Raw genomic sequence first — 27,320 nt, forward strand, 5'->3', positions numbered from 1 at the left:
GGCCAGGGGAGAGGGAAGTGAGCACATCTGGGGCAGACAAGAAAGGGCAGAAGGCTTCACAGAAGTAGAGGTGTCTGAGTAGGGTTCTAAGGGATACACAGGAGTTCTCCAGATGGTGTGGAAAGCTACCAGGCCGAGGAAATAGCTTGAGCAAATATGTAGAGGTATGAAAGACACAGAGGCATTGGGGTACAGCTCCGTGGGGGCACAGGCTAGATGAGGCTGGAAAAGGCCTGGAGCCAACCAGGAATGGCTAAGCCTTGACTACATTGGTCTGCTCCGGCCCCTGCCCTAGGAAGGGGAATTGCCCAAGAATGAACAAAGGGGGCTTTTGGGTGGGGTTCCCCACTCAAGTTCAAGAAGAGGATCAAATGTCTGTGTCACTGGAAAGCAGTGTGGCCAGGCCCGGGGTTGGCTTCAGTCATCTTTGGGTAGGAAACCTGTGTATGCCTTTGTGTGCCCTTGCTTGTGTTTTGTTTCCGGTCACCAGTGGTTTCCTAGGAAGGTTCCTTGTCTAAGCTCCAAGTTTGGCTTGGCTGATCCCAGGGAAAAGGAGACTTGTTTGCACTTGGGTAGGGAAATCAGAGTCTTCTAGAGGCAGGACCAGAGGGCACAGGACAGAAGCCAGGGCAATTATGGGCAGGTTCCCTGGCCCCCATTTCCTGGGCAATTTCTGTAGCCCCTTATCCACCCTGCTTCCCTCCCCCACACCAAAGGCAGTTAGGCAGCTCTGAGAGGAAGTCCCAAGACATTCTTTAATCCTGCCAAGCCTGCTCCCCTCCCACCAGGGGAAGCGCCTGCCTTGTGGGGGGAGGGCACTTTCCTTCCCTCTCAAGGCTCCCCCAGAGTATAGGCAGAGGAGCTGGCCTCCACCAAGTTGGAGGGAGATGGGCAGGGACCCAGAGTGGCATAGGCAGGCGGAGGGGCCATCAAGGCCGGGGAGGTAGCAGGGCCTGGTAGGGATGTGGAGTGGGGGCAGAAATGGGACGGGAGGGAGGAAGCTGGAGTGGAGGCCACTTCCTGGGCACCCCTGCCCCCTCGGCCTGGAGACCAGTATCGGCTTCGGAACCTCCGGAGCAGCATGAGGAACGTGATGACCAGGAGGTCAAAGATGAGTTCAGCCATCTCCACCACAGACAGCACCGAGGAGCCGAACCACAGGCTCCACTGGCTGCCCAAGTTGGACAGGAGAGTGGCCATCTGTGAGGGAGAAAGGCACATTGACCACTGGGGCAGAGGGCCCTGGGTGGGCTCTAGAAGAAAAGCCCCATCTCTCCCTCCCTGAGGTCCTCCCTCACCCCTTTCAGCCTCCTGGTGTTCCCCTGGACCCCTTCTGTCCTAGTCATACCCATCTGGCGCATCCTTCCCCCCCCACCACCACACCCAAAGACTTCATTCCCCAACCAAGCTCCCCTTCTTCCAACCTCTGCAACCTCACCTTCGCCCCCCCCCCCCCTTCTTGGTCCCCTGCCCTCAAGGCCCAGACCTTCTGGCCCCACAGAGGCACCCCCTTGTTTTCTCTGACAGACACCCGCCAAGATCTCCAAGAGAACTGCAAGGACATACCGTGACAGAGGGAGACTCAGAATTGGTTTTGTAGTTCAGCTCCTTGAAGAAGATGTTGAGTTTGGCGACCCCATTTCTTTGGAGTCAGGGAGAAGGGAGGGAGAAATGGCAATGGGTTCACTTCTCAGACCCTTACAAACACCCTCCTCTCTTCCCAGATCAGTTTTCCCTCCCAAGAATTCGTCCCCCTCAGCTGGATCAGGGTAGGACTGACCTTTTGTTGTTGATAGTATAATTGTTCTGTCGGGATAGCATCTGGAAGATCCAGTCCTAGAAAAGAATGGGGGTGTCAATGGGGTCACCCCATATTCTTCAGGCTTACAGGGTGGGGGGTGAGATCAAACACATCCATACACATACATACACCCAGAAAAGACCACAGTGTTACACACACACACACACACACACACACACACTCTCCCTCGTATCCCTCCCCTTCCCCACATTACCTGGGATGTCACTGAGGGCCATCGTGAGTAACCAGCAGAGAGCTGGTAGCTGGTCACACTGGGGATGGAGAAAGGAGCTCAGTGATGGGGGTGGCATTCTCCCACCCAGTCAAGTGGCTAGCTGCCCAACCTGTGCCCCAGGGGAAGGGGACACTCACCTGCACGGCTTCCGGCACTTGGTGAAACACCCCAGGCGGTCTGAGGAAAAGGCATCCTGGAGCTTATAGTAACAGTAACCTGTGGGTGCAGAGAGATGCCCATTTCCCTAGGGCATCTCAATCTTCTGCACCCCGAACCCAAGAGGTCTCCCAAGATATGTGGGTTCCCACATCACAAGTAGCTAATGCTACATCAGTGATGTCTCCTGAGTGGCAACACCGAAAATGTTGAAAAAATGAAGCTACATAAGAAAAAAAAACAAAAAACAACCCAGGACTCATTTATGTAAAGATGAGTAGGATATGGACAAAATTCTAAAATTCAAAAAGAGGGGTGCCTGGGTGGCTCAGTCACCTGAACATCTAGCTCACTGATTGATGGCTCGGGGTCATGGGACTGAACCCTGTTTAGGATTCTCCCTCTCTCTCTCCCTCTGCCCCTCTCCCCTACTCATACTCTCTCCCTCACACTCTTTCTCTCTCTCTCTCTTTCTCTCTCTAAAATAAAAGTCAAAAGGAAAACTGGGAACAATTGTTATGGAAGAATCATGAGATTAAACCACAATGAGATGCACTTCACACCCACCAGGATGGCTATTAAAAATAAATAAGTAAGTAAGTAAGTATTGGTGAGGATGTGAAGAAACTAGAATGCTCCTCTATTGCTCCTAGGAACATAAAATGGTGTGGCCACTTTGGAAGAGTCTGGCAGTTCCTCAAAATGTTGAGCACAGAGTTATGATATGACCCAGAAACTCCACTCCTAGGTATATACCAAGAGAACTGAAAACATATGTTCACACACAAAATGGAAACAGGAAATAGAAACAACCCAAATGTCCATCCACTGATGAATGGATAAACACACGTGACGAATCTGTACAATGGAACATTATTCAGCCATAAAAACAAAGTACTGACAGATGCTACGAGCTGGATGAACTTTGAAAATGGTGTGCTAAAAAAAGAAAAAAGAAAAGAAGAAGAAAATACTGTGCTAAATACAAGAAGCCAGTCACAAAGGACCACAGATGATTCTATTTATATGAAATGCCCAGGACAGGCAAATCTGTAGAGACAGAAAGTAGATTAGTAGTTTCTGGGGGTGAGGTGGGGGGCTGTGGGTGCAGAGGATGGGAAGCTCAGAGAGTGCTGATGCGTAAGAAGTTTCTTTGTGGAGTGATGGAAATGTTCTAAAGTTGACCGGCCACTACTATACAGCTCCATGATTATACTGAAGACTAAAAGTATACTAAAATCAAATGGGTGAATTACTTGGGATAGAAATTATCTCAATTGAGTTGCTACCTTAAAAAAAAAGGGTGGGGAGGGGCGCCTGGGTGGCGCAGTCGGTTAAGCGTCCGACTTCAGCCAGGTCACGATCTCGCGGTCCGTGAGTTCGAGCCCCGCGTCGGGCTCTGGGCTGATGGCTCGGAGCCTGGAGCCTGTTTCCGATTCTGTGTCTCCCTCTCTCTCTGCCCCTCCCCCGTTCATGCTCTGTCTCTCTCTATCCCAAAAATAAATAAAAAACGTTGAAAAAAAAAATTTAAAAAAAAAAAAAAAAAGGGTGGGGAGAATGAGTCTATGGATCTCCCTTCTCCCCTATTCGCCAAGTTCTAAGTATGTTCTATTGTGTCATTCTTGCTACTTTTAGTTGCCTGGTCCAGAAGTCCTTCTCCATTTCTGACCCAAATCCCTCCATCTACGAGGGCTGGGGGTCTGGAACGGTGAAGCATGGGGAGCAGCTGGGTCCCTTCCCCCGGGGAGTAAACAGTCCTTGGGAGACTGTTCCTGTCCCCATCCGCACGGCTTCTCAGCCATCAGCATTGTTATTTTTCCTCTCACAGATCCTCAAACTCACAAGCACTTAGAAATCATTGTTTGGGGGCAGCGGGGAGCAGGGGGCAGGGAGTCCCTGCTCTGCGCATCCTCCTCGTCCTCAGACATGACATCATGACTTCCCCCTGGGCCCCTGAGTGTCCCTCCAGCTCTGATGTGCTCTGACATAAGGTGGGAGACATGGGAACCAAATGCAGGGCAGGGGAGAGAGCTGTGTGGAGCAGACCCAGGGAAGGGAGGAGGCAGGAATATCCACAGGGACAGAACCAAGAGAGGCAGACATTATAACCCCTGGGGTCTGTCCCGTCCCCTCAGAGGTGTGGAGGCTCATCTCCTCCAGCAGTGGCCACCAGCAGAGGGAGAGCTGGGCCCAAGGGAGCCAGACAGGAGGACCCTCAGGTCACAGGCGCCAGTTGAGAGCCTGTGCACCAGGATTTCTAACCCTCTACTTTCCAGTTTCTTGTTTGGGACTTCCTTTCTCTCAGCTTCCTACCACAGAGCCTCCATGGGGCATAACTCTGCTATAGTGGAAAGGAACAGGGATCTGTCTACTCCTAATCCAGGATTAAAAAGGAGATCTCAGGGGTGCGTGGGTGGCTCAGTCAGTTAAGCATCTGACTTTGGCTCAGGTCATGATCTCACAGTTCGTGAGTTCGAGCCCCGCGTTGGGCTTTGTGCTGACAGCTCAGAGCCTGGAGCCTGCTTCACATTCTGTGTCTCCCTCTCTCTCTGCCCCTTCCCTGCTCATGCTGTGTCTCTCTCTGTCTCAAAAATAACATTAAAAAAAAATTAAAAAAAAAAAAAGGAGATCTCAGTGCTCTCCAAACTTTTTTTGATTGTGCCCACCTGTAGGTAAAAAGGTCTTAAGTAACTCCAACATATGTATTTGATTTATAAATTACAAACTTGCTACTATAGAATTGATCCATTAAGTACATTATAAAACATATATAAAATGGAAGATGTTAGGGAATGAGATAGATACATCCAACTTCTAGTATTTTCTTCCTGCACCTGGTGAGCTGTCCTGTGCCTCGCCCGGCACCAGAAGAGTGAGACAGGGAAGCTACAGGCAGAGTGTGGAGTGAGAAAGGTTTTCTTCACGTGCTCCTCATTCCTTCTGCTGCAGGTTATTTTTAAATGGGGCCTTTCTCTATAAACACACAGAAGCCAAAACCCAGAGAGAGAAGCCCGAGGGAGGAAGGGGATAGAAGGGAGAGATGGAGTGACAGGAAATGGAGGGGCTGGAGCGCAGGACAGAGGGAGAATGAGGGTCACAGAGGGTCTGAGAAGGAAGTCTGTGAGAGTCCTGGGGCAGAGGGGCCGGCCAGGGGCTCCCTGTGGTCTCACCCCAGGAATTATGCTTCCTGTAGTCACAGAACTCCGCGTTCTTGGGCAACGGATAGAAGATGTAGGCACAGCCACACTCCTTGATCATGCTGTCCTGGAAGCAGGAGTGGATACACACCTGGGGGACACAGGAGTGACAGGAAAGGGGGTTCAGGTCTGCTCTCCCCACACACAGCCCAAAAGAGGCAGGAAAGGGGAGGACAAACAATGCTCTTCACCATACTTGTACCCCTCTCTCCACCTGTCCCGTTCGCTCACACACACACACACACACACACACACACCCCTCCAACTTGGACTGACCAACAGGGCAGGCCTGGGAGATGGTTGCCATAGAAACAGGCTGGTCTCACCTGCTGTGTATACTTGGTAAGATAAAGGTTCTCCACGGGGACTTCACTGCCATTCTTGGTACAGTCACCATAGTCGCCCCCAAGTCTGTCCAGGGCTTCCTGTAAACCCCCACACACAAACAAATCAGAGGTCGGAAGTCAGAGCAAGTGGCCCAGACCTCTTCCTGAATTCTCCACCTTCCCTTGGGTCCAGGCCATTTGTATCTCACACCTTCCAGCCTCTCCTGTCTGCCTCACAATTTCAAAACACGCCCCAGCAGCCCCCAACGCCCATCTGGGTGCTACTTTCAAGGACACTGGCTCCAGAGCACCCCCGGAACCCTAAGCACATCCTGAACCCTTCTCAGCACACGCACCCAAGGTTCCTCCTCAGGTCCCTCCTTCTGCCAGCCCCTCGCCCCTAACTCTGCTTCTGAAGATGGCCACCTGCCTCAGACCAACCCCACACGATCTCCCTCTATAGTCTTCTGGCTGGTGAGTCACCTCCCCTGCTATCTTCCCGGCCCTCTCTTGCCTTCCTCATACTGATGGAGGTCTCCACACCAGGTCTCAAGTTAAAGCCGCCATCGTCCATGAAGGCAGGCTCATCCTGCCCATGCACCATTACCCTGGCCCCCGTCACTGTGGACAGCAGCGGGATGAAGTCATTCTGCTCTGTGCGCAGCGTCAGGGACAGACCTAGGGGTGCAGAGGGAGTGGAGTCGGGGAGGTCCTGGAGGAGTGTTGGGGGATGGAAAGCCCCTTCCACGCGCCTAGTTTCTAATGCTCCACAGAGGGCAAGGCCAAGAAGACCTACATAGGGATTTGGCAGCCCCTGGGCTGGATTCAGGGGTGGGCAGGAAGAACTGGGACAAGATTCCTATAACACCTGGAAAGGACTTTGTGGTACCCATGGGGGACAAAGAACAGAGAGGACTCCTTCCAGGATGCAGACGGGCACGTTGTGGGGAGGCCCAGAGGCACACAGCATGTCTAGGACATGAGCACAAGGTGGGTAACTGTGGGTGGGCAGGGCCGTGAGAAGTGCTGAGGCACAGGGATTGTGGAAATGAGGGCTTGCTCACCATTTTTGATCCCAGGCATGGAAGACATCCAGAGGTTAGAGTTGTTCTTGCCATTGAAAGTGTAGCAGTTCCCATATATCGGGTGGTGAAAGTGGGAGTAATTCCTATCCGGGAGAGAGAAAAAGTAGAGTCAAAAAAGAAAGTTGGGGGGGGGGGGGGGTCAGAGAGAGCGGGACTTTCAGTGACCTTTGTTTCCTGATCACATACTATGTGCTAGAAGCTTTCCCCATGTTCCCTCAGCCACTCCAACCAACAGCCTGTGAGGGCATCATCCCCACGTCACAGAAGAGGAAGCTAGGGCTCAGAGAGGTCAAGTAGCTGCCCAAGGTCACACCGTGATGACAAACTTGAGACTCAAACACAGGTCATCTACCTTCTAATGCAGTCTCCTCCCCACCAGGCCACCTGACCTCACTGGCCTTGTGACCTCTCTTGTGTCACTCTGTTGCATTACGAAGACTTTGGCAGTGTCCCTAGCTTCTCGTGAATCTAAATCTTAGTTCCCCATTTGGACTGTGTTCTCCTTGAGGACAAGGGTCACATCTCCTTCATCTCTGTATCATCTCTGGGTTAATTGAATAGTTCTTGACCTACAGGCCCTACAGAAGATCATTAATAAACAGTGGTCGAATGAATGAAGTGGAGAAATGGAAGGGAACAGAGTTTGGGGAGACAGTGAGAGCAGTGGTGAACACAGAGCTAAGCGGAGGAAGGTCAGATCCCAGGACAGATATGAGAGGGAGAGGGTTCTGGTGGGATGGCCTTGAGCAAGTCATTTTTTCTAAGCTTACTCTCATCTGTAAAACAAGGAGGCTGGAACTGGATGATCTGGAATATTCCACTGGCCTTGAAGAACAAAGGCCTAGAAATATGAAATACTGGTGCACATTCTAGGAAGTGCTAGGAAGCCAGCATTTCCAGAGCTAAGGCAGGATTCAGGGAGGGAGGAAAGAAAAGGCTACAGAAGTGAACAGAGGCCAGTCCTGAAGGGCCTGTAAGCCCTGCTCAGGCGGAGAGGGGACAGCCAGGTACGATGTGATGGACACACACCATGGACAGTATGCAGCAGGTGGAATCAACCGATTAGATGGAACAACATGGATGGATCTTAAAAACAGAGCTTAGGAAAAAAGAGGGGAAACGAGACATGGTCATTTATATATCCATAGGAGAATATATGAGAAGCAATATAACGTGAGGGTTAAGAGCACAGACTCCAGAACTAAACTACCCATATTTGAACCCTAGCTTTAACAAGTATTAGCTGTGGGACCAATCACGTTACTTAATCTCTCCATGCTGTAGTTTCCTCATCTGTAAAATGGGGATAAGAACAGGACTTGCCTCACAGGGGTGCTGTGAGGTTGAAATTACACTTGGAAGGTGCCTAGCACTTAGTAAGAGCTGTATACATTTGCTCTTAAGGTTACAGGCATCCGTTAAGGTGGCTAAAGTGAAACAGACAGTAGGGGCGCCTGGGTGGCTCAGTTGGCTGAGCGTCCAACTTCGGCTCAGGTCATGATCTCGCAGTTCGTGAGTTTGAGCCCCGCGTCGGGCTCTGGTGCTGACAGCTCGGAGCCTGGAGCCTGCTTCGGATTCTGTGTCCCCCTTTCTCTCCGCCCCACCCCTGCTTGTGCTCTGTCTCTGTCTTTCAAAAATGAATAAACATTAAAAAAAAAAAAAAAAGTAACAAGCGGAGGGTGGGGAGAATTTAGAACCCTCATATACTGCCCGGGGAATGTAAAATAGCACGGCCACTTGGAAAACCGTCTGAGAGTTGCTCAAAATATAGAATTATCACATGACCTAGGAACTCCACTCCCAGGTATATACGTAAGAGAAATAAAAACATACATCCCTACAAAAACTGGTACGGGAATATTCTTAACAACATTACTCGTAATAGCCAAGAAGTGGAAACAACCCAAATGTCTATCAACTGAGGAACAGATAAATCAAAGGTGGGATATCCACACAATGGAATATTATCTAACCATAAAAAGAATGAAGTTCTGGCACATGTTGCAACATGGATGAGCCTTGAAAACATGATGCTAAGTGAAAGAAGTCAGGAACAAAGGCTGCATAGTGTAGGATTCCATTTCTACAAAGCGCCCGCGATAGGCAATCCACGTAGATGGACACTAGATTCCTGGTTTCCAGGGCTGGGAGGAGGGGAGGGAATCGGGAGTGACCGCTAGGAGGTGTAGGGTTTCTTTTGGGGGTGAGGAAAATGTCCTAAAATTAGGTAGGGCTTGCACAATTCTGTGAATATGCTAAAAAATCACTGAATGGTATACATGTAAAGGATGACTTTTGTGGTGTGGGAACTGTATCTCAATCAAGCTGTCACTGGAGAAAAGATTACAGAGAGAAGGAGAAAGGATGACATGGGGAGGAGAGGGATGAGAAAGCCACGATAAGGAGCTTCACCTCGGTTCTGGAGGCCACAAGAGACAGTGGAGGATTTTGAGCAGGACTAACTGGAAGAGTTGCAGAATAATGAGAGGCTTTGGCGGCAGAAAGATACTGGGAGGTGAAGGGACTATAATAACCCAGGTGAGAAATGATGAGGCTCTGAGCTAAGGAAGTGACCTAACCGTCAAGACTGAGATGAACTACGGACTTTCCGTTGATGGGGAGGTAGGAGCATGGGGCTGGCAGAGCAAGAGGACTGGTGGGAAGGTGACAATTAGAGACACCCAGTGGCAGGGTGAGATGACTGGGGCCCAGGCCCTGCTACTGTCTCATTTCCCAGCAGGTAGCTCCTGTCTTCAAACAAACAAGAAGATTGGAAACAACAACAAAATCCTATGCTGACCAGAGTGTGTGCACAAGGTGAGGGTGGGGCAGAAGCAGGTGACACCTGGCCCTGCTGCCATTCTGCAGCGATGGGGGCGGGAAGGGCCCCTAGAGAGTGGAGAGGCTGCATCAGCACCCTGCCCGAAAAGGTGAAAACCAAGGAGAAGTAGGAGGGGAAGGGTGGGGTAGGAGGGGCCAGAGGCTACAGCCTCAGAGAACTGCCCAGCTGCCATGACCTCTTTGCAAGGACATTGTGACTGGATCTATAGCAGAGGGAATGCCTGGCGGGCAGTGCAGTTGAGTGGGAAGGATCCTTAACTCGCTAGGGCTGGCCTGGTGGCCTAGGGCAAGTCACATTCACCTGTTCCGTTCAAGAGCAACAGAGACCCATTTTTCACTGCAGTTTACAAAATGCCCTCCCGCGTATCTCATGAACATGGAGACGGGTGTTATCAACATCTTCATCACTTGAGTAAAAGTGCCAGAAGGGCACGGATTATATACATTGCCCTGTTTGATGTGTCCCAAATGCCTAAAATGCCTAAATGACTGGCACACAGCCCAGACAGTAAAAAGTATTTGTCGGAATACACAATGAATGAATCTCATTTTCCCCGCATTTTACAAAGAAACAGTTTCTGAAGAGGGATGTGAAATGCCCAGAGTCACCTGGCCGGAAAGTTACAGAGCCAGAGCAGTGACTCAGGTCACCTCCTTCATTCAACCCATGCTATTTCCTCCAAACCACTGCTGTCCACCTCATCTGAGAAGATGACCTTCCGGGCACCTGTGAGTTTGGTGCTAGTGACAGAGGGGCCTGTCACTAGCATGGAGAACCATGCTTCCAGCCATTGGATTCTCAAAGCCAGACCTCAACTACAGCCTTCCCAGGGCAGCATATTAGGCTGCCTCACTCAGACCCAGCCCTGCAGGATAATCCATGGGGCAGAAGTTTAGACCTGAGGTCAGTGCGTCCCCTCCTCCCTGCAGGCATATATTTAGCCCAAAGGCCTTTCCTGGGTGCTGCCCATCTGAGCCTCAGGCTGACTTCAGAAAGAAGACTCCGTGGAGAGCACAGAGCCAGGCAGGAGGGACTCACGCCTGATTGCAGGAGGCCTGGTTGAAGCGGCAGGCAAAGATGAAGTTGTCCAGCATGTCCTCCGAGGATGGAGAAGTGTCCCGCAGTCGAGAAAGAATGTTGATGTAGTGGAAACGGTACCACTCCCTCACTGCATCCACCCCTGACGAGTACGTCTGGTAAAAGCAGTCCGATTTGTTCCGGTTGCACTAAACACAGAGAGCATCAGAGGATCAGCAGCGGGGGACAGGCGGCAGGGCAGGCTAACGTCAAAGAATGAGTGGTCTGAGGTCCTGAGGACTGGGGTGGGGAGCCAAGAGTGCAGAAGAACAGAAGGCAGAAGTTGAAGCCCGGAAGAGAGTGGACCAGGAGAGCCTAGGCTTAAGGGAGCAGTTGGCCAAGGAGACCAGGAGCTGTGGTTCCAAGTGTGGGTCATTTCTACAGCCTCTGCAAGACGGTGGAGCAAGGATTCATCTCCCCACTTTACTGATGGGAAGACGGAGGAATCCAGAGGCTTGCCCTAGCGACTGAGCTAGGACCGGAACTCAGGTCTCCCGGTTGTGCGGTCCACTCTCCCCAAAGGGGGCCTCTCTTCTTCCCTCTGCTCCTCTCCCGCTTCCACTTACTCTCCCTTTTATTTTTTATTAAAACAATTTTTTTAAGTCTCTCATTTTACTGATTCCTTATTCTCTATCTCAGGCAGGCAGAGCCCCAGTTCCCTGCCATACGGGAGGGTCCCAAGCGAGTCCCGACAAGTGGGGGGCTGACGATTCAGAAAGGTGCTTCTTCCGCCACAGATTTGACTTCCAGACGTTTAAACCCTCCCACAGAGGCCCCAGCGAGTAGACCCCCACAAGCTGGCGTTCAGAGAGATGTTATTTAGTTATGTATTTTGCCAGCAGGCCGACGAGGTCCCGCCTCCTGTCGCTAGGCAACAAAGGCGGGGTCCGGAAAGGGAGTGCTGTCGGGGAGTGGGCAGAACCGGAGGGTCCGGGCAACCAGGAGGGGCGGGACCCGAAGGCCGGGGGCGGGGCCTCCGGGGGCGGGGCTTACCAACTGGAAGCCGACCTTCCAGTCCTTCCTGTTCACTTGGGGGTTATTGTCCCGCACGCTGGAGGCGGCGCTGCGGACTCCGCGGGCCCCGGGGGGCGGGGCCGGGGCCCACAGGCGCTGCAGGGGGTGCGGCCAGGGCTCCCGCAAGTCGCGACGACCGCGGGGGTGGGTCCCCAGGGTGCTGGAGGAGTTGTATTTGTACAGGTCGTAGAGCGTCTGCTCTGTGATGCGGTCCAGCTCCTCCAGCTCCTCTTTAATTTGCGTGTACCTGGAAGGGGCGATGGGAAGAGGGTCGGATTTGGGGGGCGGCTTCGCGCTAGTCCCTGGCCCTTCAGGGCCTCGGTTTCCTCGCCAGAAACCGGTGAGGTCGGTCCATCCTGGAAAAGCCTGCAGGGAATAACTCTGGTGTCTCCAAGGCTCTCTCGGAGGGATGGGGACGTGAGGGTGTAGACTGGTGTTCCACGGGGTTAGTGGAGGCGACTATGAGCCCCGGCGGTGACGGCATTTATTACGGCCTGTTTATCAGAAGAGAGAGGCGGAGGCTCCTGTCGGTGAGGCCCTCTCCTCCCACTCGCCCTGGCCGCGAAGGGAACCCGGAACTCGTCTGCCCTTTTCCAAGACGGGAGAGGGTGTGGCCGCGGCCTTCGCCCACAAGCTCCCTCAGACCCAGCGAGCAGGTCAACCCACCCTGGCCTCCTCCGGCAAGGGTGGCCTTTGGCTCTGTCTGCCGCCTGGCACCTTCTAAATTAGGGGCGCTTAACTGCACTTCTAGAATTTCCCCAGGAACTTTAAAACTACAGATGCTGCACACGGCCCCTCCCCATCAAAGACTCAGTTTTAATGAGATGGGTGGGGCCCAAACACCATAAGTTAAACACTGTCCAGTATAAATCATCACATTCCTTCTCAGCACAGGCATTGTTACCCGCTCCGTCATGAAAGTCCATAGTAGCAGCGCCGTAGGGATAGAATCTACCAAAACAAAACAAACACACCTAGAACTAATACATTCAACAAGGTTGTAGCGTACAAAACCATTGTACAAAAATTAATTGTATTTCTACATAATAACAACGAAAAAATGGAAAATTACATCACAAAAACCACCATATTAAATAGCATAAACAACATCAAATACCAGGAATGAATTTAATGAAAGAGGCAAGAGTTTTACACCGAAAATCATGCTGAGAGAACTCAAAAACCAAAATAGAGAGTTACATGAGTTCCTGGGTCTGGAACTCTGTATAGTTAAGATGTATCCCAAATTGGTCTTTCGATTCAACACAATCCCTATCAACATTTCAGCAGACATTTTGAAGAAACTGATGGGCTGATTTAAGACGTATGTGGAAATGTGAAGAATGTAGAGTGGTCAAAGCAATTTTGTTTGTAAGTTTATTTTTAAGTAATCTCTACACCCAACATGGGGCTTGAACTGATGACCCTGAGATCAAGAGTCACATGTTCTTCTGACTGAGCCAGCCAGGTGCCCCTCAAAACAATTTTGGAAAAGAGCAAAATTGAAGTACTTAGTTCTACCTGACTTCAAACTCACTATAAGGCCACAGTCATCAAAACAGTGTAGTGCTTATGTAAGGACAGACAGTAGATCGATGGAACAGAATAAAGTCCAGATATATACTCACACGTATACAGTCAACTGAGTTTTGACCAAAACACCAATTCAATTCAATGGGGAAAATCTTTTTTTTTTAAAACAGAGTATGCTCTATTGAGAAAGGAAAAAAAAAACAAAAACAAAAAAAAGAAACTCAACCTCCACCTCAGTTTCTACACAAAAATTAAGTCAGTCTGAATCACAGACCTAAACATAAAATTCAGAACCAGAAAGATTCTAGAGGAAAACATCAAAGATATCTTCATGACCTTGAGGTAGGCAGTATTTTTTGCAATAAGTATCTAAGGAAGAATTTATTGTGAAATATAAAGACTTTTTACAAATTGGCAATAAAAAGACAGGTTGTTTAGGGGCTCCTGGTGGCTCAGTCAGGGTTGAGCAGCTGTGTATTAGTTTCGGCTCAGGTCATGATCCCAGGGTCATGGGATCAAGCCCTGAGTCAGGCCCATGTGGGCCCTCCCCCCAGCCCTCCCCTCTGCTTGGAGCATGGAGTCTGCTTGGGATTCTCTATTCTTCCTCTGCCCCTGCTCTCTCTCCAAAATAAGGGAGCACCTGGGTGGCTCAGTCGGTTAAGCTTTGGACTTCGGCTCAGGCCATGATCTCAAGGTTCGTGGGTTTGAGTCCTGTGTTGGGCTCTTGCTCAGAGCCTGGAGCCTGCTTCAGATGCTGTGTCTCCCTCTCTCTCTGCCCCTCCCTCGCTCACGCTGTCTCTCAAAAATAAATAAATGCAAAAAAAATTTTTTTTTAAATGCACCAAAAGATAGACAGTCACTAAACACAGGAAAAGGTGTTCAACATAATTAGCCTTCAGGAAAATGCAAATTAAAACCATAATGATCGGGGCGCCTGGGTGGCTCAGTCGGTTAAGCGTCCGACTTCAGCTCAGGTCACGATCTCGCGGTCCGTGAGTTCGAGCCCCGCATCAGGCTCTGGGCTAACAGCTCAGAGCCTGGAGCCTGCTTCGGATTCTGTGTCTCCCTCTCTCTCTGCCCCTCCCCCATTCATGCTGTCTCTCTCTGTCTCAAAAATAAATAAACGTTAAAAAAAAAAAAAAAAAAACCATAATGATCAATTCACTGTGGTGCATACCTGAAACTAATAGAATATTACACATCAACTCTACTTCAACAACAAAAAAATACAATTAAAAAAGGCAAACTTCTAAAAACAGATAATGAGGCCACCATTTAACATCCGTTAGAAGGGCCAAACAAGTAAAAGACTTGGACAGTGTCAACTGGTGAGAATGGAGAGCAGCTGGGGTTGCAGCTGGTGGGAGAGTCAAACGGCACAGTCGATTTGGTGGGTCATCTGGCAGCTTCTCATAAAGTTAAACATACATCTCCCTTATGACCCAGCAATTTCACTTCTGGATATTTTACCCGATTCCACTCCCCGCTATTTACTCAAGCACAAGGAAAACATGAAGACTTGTACGTGAATGTTCATAAGCACATTTATTCATAATTGCCACAAAGCTTGAAACAACCCAAATGAGCCTGGGTGGCTCAGTCAGTTAAGCGTCTGACTTTGGCTCAGGTCATGATCTCACAGTTCATGAGGTCAAGCCCCACATCAGGCTCTGTGCTGACAGCTCAGAGCCTGGAACCTGCTTCAGATTCTATGTCTCCCTTTCTCTCTGCCCCTTCCCCTCTTGTGCTCTGTTTTTCTCTCTTTCTCTTAAAAATAATAAACATTAAAAAAAATTTTTTAAAGGGGGGGGCTGATACAGGCAAAAAGCATGAGAGAATTTGAGAAATATTAAGTTCAGTAAAATGAGTACGTTGAGCCAGACACATTAAAAAAAAATTCACATTGTGTGATTCCCTTGATGTGAAGTCTGAGAACAAGTCAAACTAATTGATGGTGACAGGAGTCAGAGAATGGCCGTGGGAGAGAGAGAGGAATGGGCTTCAGAGGGCCATTGTGTAATGGAAATGTTCAGTACCTTGATTAGCAAACTTCAGTGAGGGCTTCAGATTTGTGCATTTTAGGGGGGCCTGGTTGGCTCAGTCAGTTAAGCGTCTGACTTCAGCTCAGGTCATGATCTCACGGTTTGTGAGTTCGAGCCCTGCATCAGGCTCTGTGCTGATAGCTCAGAGCCTGGAGCCTGCCTCAGATTCTGTGTCTCCCTTGCTCTCTGCCTCTCCCCCGCTTGCTCTCTCTCTCTCTCTCTCAAAAATAAACATTTAAAAAAAAAGATTTGTGCATTTTATCATAAGTAAATTATACCTCAACTAAAGAAAAAGTCACATACCTGTGTTTAGGGGGGCCCTGCCAGAGATTGGTGTTCACTGGGAATGTTGGTGGGGCCCAAACAAGGTTGTTTTACAAGAACCCCAGGGGCCCTAAAGTGCAGCTACATTAACCAGTCTCTAGGCCATACCCTACTGTCTACTCCACTTGGCTCTGTTTCTCTTTCCTTCATAAAGTCTAGCTGGCTAGGCCGTTAGGCATCAGCTCCAGATACCCCTCATGCCCTCAGAAAATGTAGCCCAGGTCCAACCAAGGTGTGTGTTTGACATTCCAAGAGACTTGCTTGTGGTTGGTAATGAAAAGAATGGCAGTGATAGCTCGGATTTATTGAGCACTTACTATGAGGTTGGCCCTGTGGTATTCGAATGAACACTCACTTAATCTTCAGTGTAATTCAGAAAACTATCTGCCACTGTTAGCTAATACTTTTTACAGGTGAAAAACCTGAAGCAGGTGACTTGTTCAAGGTCACACAGCCAGGAACCAGGTCAGAAAGCACTATATCCATCACACTGTCCTTTGCTCTGTCCCTGCTAGCTCTGGCTATTTTAGCAGATGGACAAGGTGCCCCAGAAAGAACACCAGAGCCAGAGTTGACTGGATGCGGGGCCTGGCATTCCAGCCACACACTTCTAGCTGGGGAATGTTGGTGAGGAACTCAACCTTCCTGAATCCAGGCCTCAGTTTCCCCATCTGTAAAATGGGCATAACACTAGATCTGCATACCACATGAAGCTCTTACAGGGTTAAATGAGAAAGTATTCAGTGGCACAAAATGAAGAGGCCATTGAATCTCAGGAAGACATGGATGGGGGCCCAAAGCCCAAGAAACTCAACTTGGTCACACAGGAAGAATCCAGGTCTCCCACCATGGCTGGTGTCATTTCCACCTGAGCCACCACATCTCTGGCTGAGCCTCCCTTGGCACACCCCTCTAAGCCGTCTCAAGTCGCCCTGTGCCCCCCTTCTGCCTTGTACACCTGCCTCATCCTCATCAGAAACTCAGCTGTCTGTCACCTTCTGTAGCCACAAGGCTCCTCCCCACAGAGCCCCAAGCTGTCTGTAAGCCAGGTCTCCCCTCAGTGGTCTCCCTCAGATTCAGCTCCTTCCTGCCTCTTCCCGAGAGGCCTCTGATGAGACCGCAACCCCCACCTCCAGAAGAGGCTGGGCTCCATACAAAACACCCTCCCTCCCAAGGCCTACTTTCCTTTTGGTGGGGAGCCCTTAAGGAAGAGATATTCCCATATCACCCCTTCAGAAAAGAAATCTCTCCCTCCCTTTCAGCTGACACCTAGAACTAAGAAAACTGACCACTGAGTAAACCCCACTAATGCCATCAGATCTTATCCTGCAAGCAGGAGGGCCCTGGCAAGAGGAGACCAGGGCTGGAGAGCGGATAAAGAATACACACTTGGAGCTGCAGCAAGACAGTCTAGCCCTAACCTTGACTTCCTGCACGAGTCCCGGTCACTACCCCCACTCTCATCTGCGCTGGCCGACAGCCCGACATCGGAGCCCTGCCAATTCAATCAGGCAGGCATTACTACTCCATTTTACAGTTGAGGAAACTGAGGACCATCAACTGGGCAACTTCTCCAGGGCCACTCAGCTAGGAAGTACCGGAGTCAAGATTTGAACCCAGGCCTGTCCGACTTCATGGTCCCTGCTTTTTTCTACTACTTCTGCCTCCGGGCTCAGAGGCACTTGAGAATGGGCAGCAAAATCTCCTTTCCCTGCAGCGGGCCGTCACCCCCCCACCCAACCCCCCGCCACAGCATCCCCTCTTCTCTGCCCAAGACAGACTAGCATGAGCAGGGATACTGAGAGATTTAAGGACTGATACCCCTGCTATCTTCCTATGTGTATCTCTTCCCTCCCCCTTTCCCCTCGGTGGCCCCCTCTCACAAAAGAGCCCTTCTCACAAAGCAGCCTTGGATTTGCCCAGGCTTTCATCACCACCACCACCCCACCCCCACCCCCCCACTGCCCCGTGCCCCCAGAGGACCGTAGTGGAGCGTTCTCAGCCAGCCTTCCAGAAGCACTTGGCAGAACTGGGCACTGGAAACTCACTAGCTTCCTCCCCTGCCAGGGTGCATCTGGGGACCTACCCAGCACCCTCCTTCCTCCAGGGACAACCTTGACCTCCCTTTCTTTGGCCCCTCCCTCAGCCCCATTCTCCTCCACATCTCAGCACCTCCAACTTCCTCCCTGGGGCCTCTGTGAGCTCTGGGTGCCCTCAAGCAGCCCCTCAGCCCGGAGCCTTCCTGAAGACAGAGTCAGCCTCTCTAGGGTCAGTTCTGAGTCTCAGATTACATGTTCAGTTCCGTCCTGGCTGCAACATTTTATTTTTTATTTATTATTTTTTTTAATGTTTATTTATTTTTGAGACAGAGAGAGACAGAACATGAATGGGGAAGGGGCAGAGAGAGAGGGAGACACAGAATCAGAAGCAGGCTCCAGGCTCTGAGCCATCAGCCCAGAGCCCGACGCAGGGCTCGAACTCCCGGACCGTGAGATCGTGACCTGAGCTGAAGTCGGACGCTTAACCGACTGAGCCACCCAGGCGCCCCATGGCTGCAACATTTTAGACCAACAGATGTTCACAAACTAATGCTTGTTCCAAGGATGAACAGCCAGGGTGGTAAGAGCTCTAGAAACCATTTCATCCAAAGAAAAGTTGCAGGGACTAAGTTTTAATCAGCTTTCCAGGTGTATTATCTAAGCCTTGCCCACCGTTTGGATGGTTTACCTTGGAGGGGCACCTAGATGGCTCAGTAGGTTAAGCATCTGACTTTGGCTCAGGTCATGATCCCACCGTTGGTAAGTTTGAGCCCCGCATCGGGTTCTGCACTGACCACTCAGAGCCTGCTTGGGATTTTCTGTCTCCCTCTCTCTCTGCCCCTCCCCCACTTGCACACGCACACTCTCACTCAAAAATAAAATAAACATTTTTTAAAAAATTGATGGCTTGCCTTGGAGAAGTTACTTAGCTCTGTTCCTCTGCTTCATCATCTGTAAAATGGGACTATTAATAGTCCTTGCCAGGGCGCCGGGCTGACTCAGCCAGAGGAGTGTGTGATTCTTGATCTTGGAGTTGAGAGTTCAAGCCCCATGCTGGTGTAGAGATTACTTAAATAAATCTATTTCTTTTAAAGAGTCCTTGTGGCAAAGGGTTATTGTGGGGGTGAAATGATTTGATACAGGAAAAGTACTGAGAAAAATACCTGGCCGAGTAGACACTGTACAACTACTGCTATTGTCTTCGTATCAGCGCTGTTATTGGAGAAGAGCAGGCGGAGGAGACACAGGAGGACTGCCACTTATCTGCCACTTAGCTGCCACGTGACTTTGTGGTCTTAAAAAAGTAGAACTTAAGACCAGATTCCAATTCGGACCCCTCCACATAACAGCTGGGTGACCTTTGCAAAGCCTGCAGGTTCTCAGAGCCTCAGTTTTCGCATCTGACTGGGAGGGGGGAGGGGGCGGGTATCTCCTTCCTTATCTAACAAGCTTGTTAGGAGGATCTGAATTCGGTGGTGAATTTTGCAAGCTACCTTGAAGATGCTGCTACCATGGGCTGGTGGCCGGTGGGTGAGGAAGGAGATATCTTTAGGGTTGTGTCAAAGACACAGAACCAGGAGCAGAAGCTAGAAGTTATAACGAGGTCAGCTGCAGCTTTACCTAAGGAAGAACTTTCTCTCTTTTTTAAAGTTTTTATTTATTTATTTACTTTGAGAGAGAGACAGACAGAGCGAGGTGGGGAGGAGAAGAGAGAGAATCCCAAGCAGGATCTGCGCCATGAGCGTGCAGCCCAATGTGGGGCTCGAACCCGTGAACCGTGAGACCATGACCTGAGCCAAATTTGAGTCAGACACTTAACCGACTGAGCCACCCAGGTGCCCTGAGAAAGAACTTTCTAACAACGGCTGCTACAGAGGTAGGGAGGGTCCCGACAGGAGAAGGAGCCCAGCACTGGGGGCCAAGGGGGGCAGTTCTGAGAGTCCTGGCTTTCTGTCCCTGCCAGGCCTGCCATCACAGAGTGAACTGCTAGCCCTACTTTGCAGAGTTAGGCTCAGGGGTGCCTGGGTGGCTCAGGAAGTTGAACGTCTGACCCTTGGTTTTGGCTCAGGTCATGATCCCAGAGTCCTGGGAGAGAGACCCATGTCGGACTCCATGCTGAGCATAGAGCCTGCTTAAGATTCTCTCTCTCTCTCTCTCTCTCTCTCTCTCTGCCTCTCCCCTCTGCCCCATTCACACACACTCTCTCTCTCTCTCTCTCTCAAATTAAAAAAAAAAAAAAAAAAGGTCCACAGCTTCCCTCTTTAGGGAATTGCCCCTCTCCTCTCCCCACTCCTGTGCCATGCCTCTGCTCTGCCATCTTGGGAAGGGATTCCATCACCTCCTGTGATGTTTCAGGATCTTGAGCTCTTCCTTAAGCCCAACCTCAGTCCCTCCCAGGACTAGATGAAAAATATGTTCTTGGGCTCTGTTTTCTGTGGATGTGGTTAAGACTGGCCCTCTCTCCTGGATGAATAAAGCCCTTTTTTGGCCACAAAGAAAGCAACTGCAGTGGCTGACCCTTCACAGTGGATTCTTCGCGCTTTCTTGCTTACTGTGGCCCCTGCAGCCTCTCTCAGAAGTTCCCAAGCAACCCAGAACCCCTCCACCTCTGCGGGCTGTGGACATCCGGCCGTGCCCACCAGCTCTGGGCATCCCTGGTCTGACTTTGCCTCATTCCTGTTATCTCACCAGTTCATCTATCCTGTCCACAGATTTCCACCTCCTCCCTGCTGCTTCAGTAGGAATCATTCATCTGGCCTGTCCCCTGCACCTGCCGAAAGCCAGCACCTGTGATTCACCCTCAGGTCACCACCCACCAGGCTGTGTTAACCTGTCTACCCACCCCTGCCTCTCTCCTGGAATAGGAGCCAAGAGCCCTGCATCCCTCTCTCCTCCATTCATGACAAGTACCCCTCATCTGTCTCACCCATAAGCCCCCACCAGCAGCTGGCAACCCTGTGGCACCTTCTTAAAGTGTAGAGGTGATAAAGGGCTTTGATATCAAACACACTTGGTTTGTGACTCAGCTGCTAACCAGAAATGCACTGGCTGCTTGGTGGGGTGGGTGGGTGACTTTTGAATCCCAGTTTCACCACCTGCTACCTGTGTGAACTTGGACAGGTTATTTAACCTCTCTGGGCCTCAGTCTCCTCTTCTATAAAATGGGAATAATACTCGTACCTACTTCAGAAGTCTGTTGTGAGAATTAAATAATTTCATATAAAATGTAACATATCTGGTGCACATTAGGTACTATAGAAGTGTTCTTGGGGCGCCTGGGTGGCTCAGTCAATTAAGCATCTGACTTCGGCTCAGGTCATGATCTCGAGGTTCGTGAGATCAAGCCCCCCGTCGGGCTCTGTGCTGACAGCTCAGAGCCTGGAGCCTACTTCAGATTCTGTGTTTCCCTCTCTCCCTGCCCCTCCCTGCTTGTGCCCTGTCTCTCTCCCTCTCTCAAAAATAAATAAACATTAAAAAAATTTTTGAAGAAGTGTTCACTATTATTGTTGCTATTTCTTTATTATTTGCTGTGTGACCTTGCTCAAATTATTTTGCCTCCACTTTCAAATGGAAATAATAACTATGTCCACCGCCATGGACTTGTCAAGATGAAATGAGATAGTCCTTATAAAGGACCCAGCAAAGGGTGAGCATGTAGCAGGTGTTCGACACGGTTTCCTGTGCCTTCCCTGACTCCCCTCCCTCCCCAAGGGCTCTCTCCCCTCTAAGCCCTGTGGACGCTAGTTAGGCAGGAGGGATTTCTTTCTGTGTGGACACCTGTCTCCCAGCCTGCAGGCCTCAGGAGCAGGGGCTCTGGTTTCATCCCTTGGGGCTTTTTCGTAGACTGTCCATGACCTTGCCCTCAGCAGGCCTCAACAGATGTAGCCCTTTGCTCTCCATCTCCCACCCATGTCTTTCAAGCACAAACATTTACTGAGAGCCTACTACCCAGCCTTTAGTCCTTCCTGCCTGCCCGCCTTCCCCTCCCTGCTGACTCAGTGCCCTCCACCATGGCCCAAGGGGGTGAAGAGAAATAAGTAGGGGAAAGATCAGGGTAGCGAAGCAGCAGAGGGTCAGGAAGGAGAGGAGCCAAGCTCACAGGCACCAAGGAAGAGAAATGAGGCTGAGCCAGAAAAGGAGAGCTGGGAAATGAGATGTACACATCTGATTACACACTTCGCTGATTCCGTGTCCCACACCTTGGATATCAAGAAAAGGAGGGATTTGTGATCCGAGGGTGAACCACAGCTCCGTCACTGTCTGTGTGACCTTGTGACTTGTCTGCCTTTGCCTCGGTTTCCTCCAATGCAAAACAGGGATTACAATAGTCCCCGCCTCGTGGGGTTTCTGGAAGAATTAGGGGTGCCACAGAGTACTTAGCAGTGGCTGGTGCATGAAGCAGCTTCTTAGGAAACGTGCCCTTCGCCTGGACAGCATATGGAGGCTAATCCATGAAAACGGCCGGCAGGGTTTTCCCTGCAGCATGGGACGTCCCAACCCTTTTTAGTCCGTGATACACCTTTGGACACCATGGAACACATGGGGGGCCTTCATCCTTAATATGTGACCAATCTCCATCCTCCATAATCATACCTATACCCAATGTTTGCTCACACACACACACACACATACACACACACATGCACACTCATGCAATCACACCTGTAGGCACTCACAAATCTTACACTCCCTAAGGGCAGAGACTGACTCTCGAAGCCACACTGTCCTGCTGTTATCTGTGTCGCCTGTTTCTTCCACCGTATTTTATCTTTCTGTCCCCAGAACCTAGCAAAGTGCCTGGCCTTCAGTGAAGACTGAATGAATTATTAATGAACCCATTTGCCAGGTGCCTAGCAGTGTTGGGCATATGCTCCAGGTATCCCCCACGTGTTGCATGACTGAGTAAATACAAATAAGAGGTGTGGATAAACACCTAGCTGTGCCCTCCTTTCTTCTCCATGGTTACCATCCCCTCTGGCTTCTAGAAGAAAAACTGGCAAAGAGCAACGATGAAACCCAAACCTTCAGGACACACCCGAGCACTTAAAAGTCAGGCACCTGGGCAGGTGAAGTACACAGCCCAGCAGGAGTCAACTGGGTCTTGGGGGAGGGGAGGGCTGCTTTCTGTCCTGTCCTGGTTTCCCTCTGACTCTACCCCCAGCCTCAAGGCTCTCCAACCCTTTGCCACCAGCCTCCACCTTGATTTCCCCAAAACAAACTCCCTTCTATACTGAGACCAACATACCAGGGCCCAGCCCCGCCAGCTTTCACCACCCACCCCCACAGCACCTGCCAACAGCTTCACCTGTCCATTAGATTCTTCTCTCGAGGTGGAGGAGGCCTTGTTCTTCGCCCTCCTCTTGCTCCAGGGAAGGGATGGGAATGATCTCTACCCTGCTCTTTGGAGCTATCCGCATCTCACTTCATCTGTTCGCCCTCCCACTTGTGGGAGGAGGAAGGGAAGTCCAACAACCACACTCTGGATAAGCTGTGGGCACTTGGAGGGCCCCCGTTGGCAGAGCCGCTCGGATGGGCAGAGCCCATCGAGTCGGGGGCTCCCTATCTTGCCCAAAGGGAGGTCTACCTAGGGACAGGAGTATCCCCTCCTACTCCCGGGTCTGCCGGTCGGCCTCGGCGCCCTCTGTCCCCCACTTCCAGGCGCCGGGGAAGTGACAGAGGGGTCGACTGACCTGTAGGGATTGAGGGTGCAGATGGTGACGGCGGGGAAGACGAGCTTGTCCGAGTTGAGGTTGATGTTGAGGCTGACGGGGTAGCTGAAGTACTCCCCGAACAGCTGGCCGAACTGCCAGTACATCATGCCGAAGGCACAGAGCCAGAGCACAGCCCAGAAGGCCGTCTTCATGCGGTTGTGCTGGGAGCACACCAGGCGGATGGCACCGTGGATGGTGGTGTTGTTGCAGAAGAACTGGAAGAGGTCTCGGTAGGAGCGGTGGAACTCGATCAGGGCCTCCTCCTCCTCTTTGGGCTGCGGGGGTGCCACAGGGTCGGGGCCCAGCCCCTGCTCCGCATGCTGCTCTCCTTTCATGAGCCTTGGGGGGTCATGGAGGGCCAGGGTCAGGGCTGACTTCTAGGCTCTGGTGCCTCACTCCTTGACCCAGAGCAAGGCTGCTCCTGGCCAGGCCCGCATCCCGCCCTGAGCCCACTCTTTTCTACCCCTCCCTCCCTCCCTCCACCGTCCCAGGAGCCGGCTGACCTGCTGGAGTCTGGGCCAGGAGACCTGTAGCTGGGCTTGCCTGAGAAGCACCCTTCGGAGTTCTGTCCCAGCACCTCCCTTTCTGTCTCCTCAGCTGTCAGTCTGCCCTGCTTAGTCAGTCTATCTTTAGTCTCCTTCCTCCAGGACCTCTGTGTCCCAGCTCTTCTCTCTCTCTCTCTCTCTCTCTCTCTCTCTCTCAATCTCTCTGCTTTCTGCTTCTCTTTGGGTCTCTTTCTCAGCTCTCGTCTTCCTTGCCTGTCTCCTGTCTGTGTGCCAGGCTCTCTGGTCCTGCCTCTCTTCCTCTTCCTCCCTGCCTTGCTCCCTCTCTGTCTGAGTGGGCTCTCTCCTCCGCCTCTGGCCCTGGCCCTGGGCTGTGTCCGTCCCAGGGACTGCAGGGCTCCAGGAGGTCTGGACGGCCTCCTGCTCCCAGCTCCCAGGTTGTGGCTGGACTGGGACTGGTTCCTTTCCAGTTGAATCTGGCAGCCGAGCCTCTCCTCCCCCTCGCCTGACAGGTGCAGCGGCCCAGCCAGGGAGCCCGCCCGCCAGGCTGGGATGGAAGCGACAGAAGCCTCATTAGCATCTCAATTAAAGGTGAGCAGGGCAGGGGGAGGGGCAAAGGAGGAGTCTGAGCTGAGAGTTCTCCAAAGGGAGGAGGGCTCCTGAGGGCAGGTGCCCCGGAAGTGTGGGACTGGAGGAGGTGGGTGCTCCCCGCCCCCCACCTAGAAGATTAACGGCCCTGGGGGCTGACAGGCAAGGAGATCTGAGACAAAAGGGCAGGGGGAGGGCCAGAGATCTCAGACAAGGAGAGAGATCCTGAACACAAAGCCAGGAGGGCAAAACAAAGAAAAAAGAACCAGCCAGGATGAGGGAGACTAAGGCAGGGGAGACCAGAACAGGGAAGGCAGAAAAAGGGAGATGGATGGAAGAAGACAGGATGAAGGCCTGGGAGGGAGGGCTGGAGGAGAGGCTGAGAGAGGAGGGTGAAGGGGGTGGAGCCAGGAGACTGAGGGGATGAAGCCCCAGTGGGCTTCCAGGAGCTGGGTCCCCTCTCTGGGCACTCCTTCCAAAGGCACCCACAGGTCAGCTTCACCCCCAGGTCTTATAGAAGAAGAAGGGGTATCTACTCAGTAAAGTGGGGACACCTCCTGGCCCCACTGGGCACTGGGGCACAGAGCGCCCCTCTGCCTCTCCCTCCTGGTCCATCCTTCTCCCTCCTGACTCCTCACTACCACCCCTTACCTCGTCCAGGCCAGGGAGGGGCCCAGGTGAGGCTGGAGATTGGGCGGGGCCCTGGGACATTCTGTTCTTTTTTACACCATTGGCTGCCAGGCCAGGAATGTGTAATGTCCCCTGTTGTGGTCACGGGGCTGCAGGAATGTGGTCACCGAGAGGCAGCACAGGGGCCAGGCAGGGCACCTGGGCACAGACCTGGAGCCTGAGGAGCTCTAGGGACAGTGGGCCCTGAGCGAATAGGGAGGGATGTAGGCAGCACCGGGTGTCGGGAAGGAGGAAGGTGGGCATGGCCCAAAGTGGACACCAGCCCTGGGAAGAGGGAAAGGCTCGCTGGTAGGGGCTGTGTTTTTCCTCCAATATCTCTGCTCCGAACTTAATCCAGCAAGAGGATAAAGAGTGAAGCCTAAGCAGTCAGCACACAGAAAGGGAAGGGTCAGAGAGAGGGCCCAGAGACAGCCCAAGGAGGTACAGGAGCCCCAACCACACAGGCCAGGCCCCGCGCCTGATGGTAGGAGGTCGGCCACAGCGGACCCTCACCGGAGGCACCCGGGGGAAGCCGGCCTGGGATGTGCAGACACAGGCCCAGCCTGAGCACTGATGGAGAGTGGCAGAAGAAGGCAGTCATGCTACATAAGATAAGGACTCTAGTGGCAGAGATAAGAAGTAAGTGCTGAGGGAGCCTCGGGGTGGCAGGCAGAGGCACTCACCCTGAGGAGACTCAGGAAGGCTTCCTGGAGAAGGTAACATCTCAGCTGGGTCTTGAGGAACACCAAGGGGTGTGCCAGACAAGTAAGAGGGAAGCAGGGTACTCCAAACTCAGGGTGCAGCTGGGCCCTGCGGCTTCCTCTTAGGGCAGAAGGTCTCCTGTGGCCTCTTAAAGTGAGAGCTGCTGTCAGCCAGGATTCCAAACCCGGTCCCATCACTCCCCTTGACGCCTGCTGCCCTCCTGGGAAGGGAAAGGCGGGTTTTTCCTTCATTTTCCAGATGAAGAAACCGACCCTCCATAAAGAGAAGCCAGTTTTCTGAGGGCACAGAACGAAACAGCAGCCGACAGAAACACAAAATCAGAATTCTTTTCCTGCAGGGATGTCTACTTAGGACGTTTGCCATTTATTTCCCATGACAAACCAGCTGCAGACTCATGGGGAACTGGAGCCCCCCTGCACCTGGTTTTGAAACCTAGGAGCTTCAAACGCAGAGTTCATGGGCTCATCAGCAATCTGGGTCCCGGCTTATCTCACCAGCTCTGTGGAAAGCTCTCTACACTGACCCCACATTCCCACAGGACCCAGACAGCCTTAGAACCCCTATTCTCCCTGGAGCCAGGTTCTTAAACAAATGGAGTACACAGCACCCTGCCTGTTTGATCTCAAAGGTTAGGAGAGGCACCTCCCTGCCTTTTCTGTTTGCTAGCTGGTGTCTGAAATCCAACGACGGGCTCAAAGCAGCACAGCAAATAGTTCTCATCTCAAGGGCTCTGTGAGAAGAATCACAAGGACGGGTCTGGGCTGAGCCGGAGCACGTGGACATGGTGTCCCCAGAAGTGCCTGTCAGTGTACCGGGGCAGTGGGTGGGGGGCAGCCCATGCTCAGGGAAGGCGTCGTTCTAGATCTGGAATGGACCAGAGCAAGTTTGTTGTGAGAAACACAGAAATCTGCACTTCTGTCACGGCTCCATTTTAAGTATTATCTTTGAAAGTGCAGAAATAATGCCCAAATACATTTTTGCCACAATGCGACTTTCCAACAAGACAGAAATATACAGAACAGCAAAAGCTTCCCTTTGTCCCATTCCCTACCCACCCCTCAGGCCAAGGAGGGCTGTTGTAATCAGTATATCCATCTGTATCTTTTGTGCGCTTTTATAGAATTATATGCATTTCTTTACATTTATACTTTTTTTCATAAACGGGACCATATTATAGGTATTCTGTGACTTCCATTTTTGCCTTTAAACTATGTGACTTTGGAAAAGGCACTATACCTCTCTGGGCTCCTGCGTTCTGATCTGAAAAGTGAAATGGCAGGGGGAAGGGAGAGTGAGGGTCCCAGATGGTCCCAAAAGCCCTTTCCAGTTGACTGTGCATTAACCCTTGCTTAACACAAGAAAGAACTGAGGCCCAGAGGAGTGAGGAGTTAGGAGTGGGGCCAGATGGAGAGCTGAGTTTCTCCTTTCCATGCTCAGTGCTGCTCCCCTGACTTC

At 51.5% G+C, this 27,320-nt stretch overlaps 1 protein-coding gene across 3 annotated transcripts; it reads right to left on the bottom strand.

Annotated features, from left to right (window-relative positions):
* Positions 1 to 731: 731 nt before the first annotated feature.
* Positions 732 to 26,059, bottom strand: SCNN1A (sodium channel epithelial 1 subunit alpha). 3 transcript variants are annotated; one of them, XM_049624957.1, is made up of 13 exons: positions 25,826 to 26,059; positions 23,362 to 23,721; positions 11,713 to 11,980; positions 10,681 to 10,868; positions 6,780 to 6,883; positions 6,230 to 6,393; positions 5,716 to 5,814; positions 5,363 to 5,480; positions 2,174 to 2,252; positions 2,016 to 2,073; positions 1,781 to 1,836; positions 1,567 to 1,642; positions 732 to 1,200 (listed from the first exon to the last, which is right to left on the bottom strand). In XM_049624957.1, the coding sequence occupies exons 2-13, from the start codon at positions 23,715 to 23,717 to the stop codon at positions 832 to 834; spliced, it is 1,935 nt and encodes a 644-aa protein (XP_049480914.1). In that variant the 5' UTR covers positions 23,718 to 23,721; positions 25,826 to 26,059; the 3' UTR covers positions 732 to 831. The 3 variants fall into 3 exon arrangements, with proteins under 3 accessions (XP_049480914.1, XP_049480913.1, XP_049480912.1); XM_049624956.1 differs by lacking the exon at positions 25,826 to 26,059 and adding an exon at positions 24,391 to 24,844; XM_049624955.1 differs by lacking the exon at positions 25,826 to 26,059 and adding an exon at positions 23,886 to 24,844.
* Between the last annotated feature and the right edge of the window lie 1,261 nt (positions 26,060 to 27,320).

Source organism: Panthera uncia, chromosome B4, assembly GCF_023721935.1.
Source record: "Panthera uncia isolate 11264 chromosome B4, Puncia_PCG_1.0, whole genome shotgun sequence".
NCBI lineage: Eukaryota > Metazoa > Chordata > Mammalia > Carnivora > Felidae > Panthera > Panthera uncia.

Coding starts and splice junctions, on each gene's coding strand:
- SCNN1A (XM_049624957.1), bottom strand. CDS start 23,717: ATGAAAGGAGAGCAGCATGCGGAGCAGGGGCTGGGCCCCGACCCTGTG. Junction 6,884..10,680: donor CAGGCCTCCTGCAATCAGGC/GTGAGTCCCTCC, acceptor TCTCCCGGATAG/GAATTACTCCCACTTTCACC. Junction 6,394..6,779: donor CATGCCTGGGATCAAAAATG/GTGAGCAAGCCC, acceptor CTGCACCCCTAG/GTCTGTCCCTGACGCTGCGC.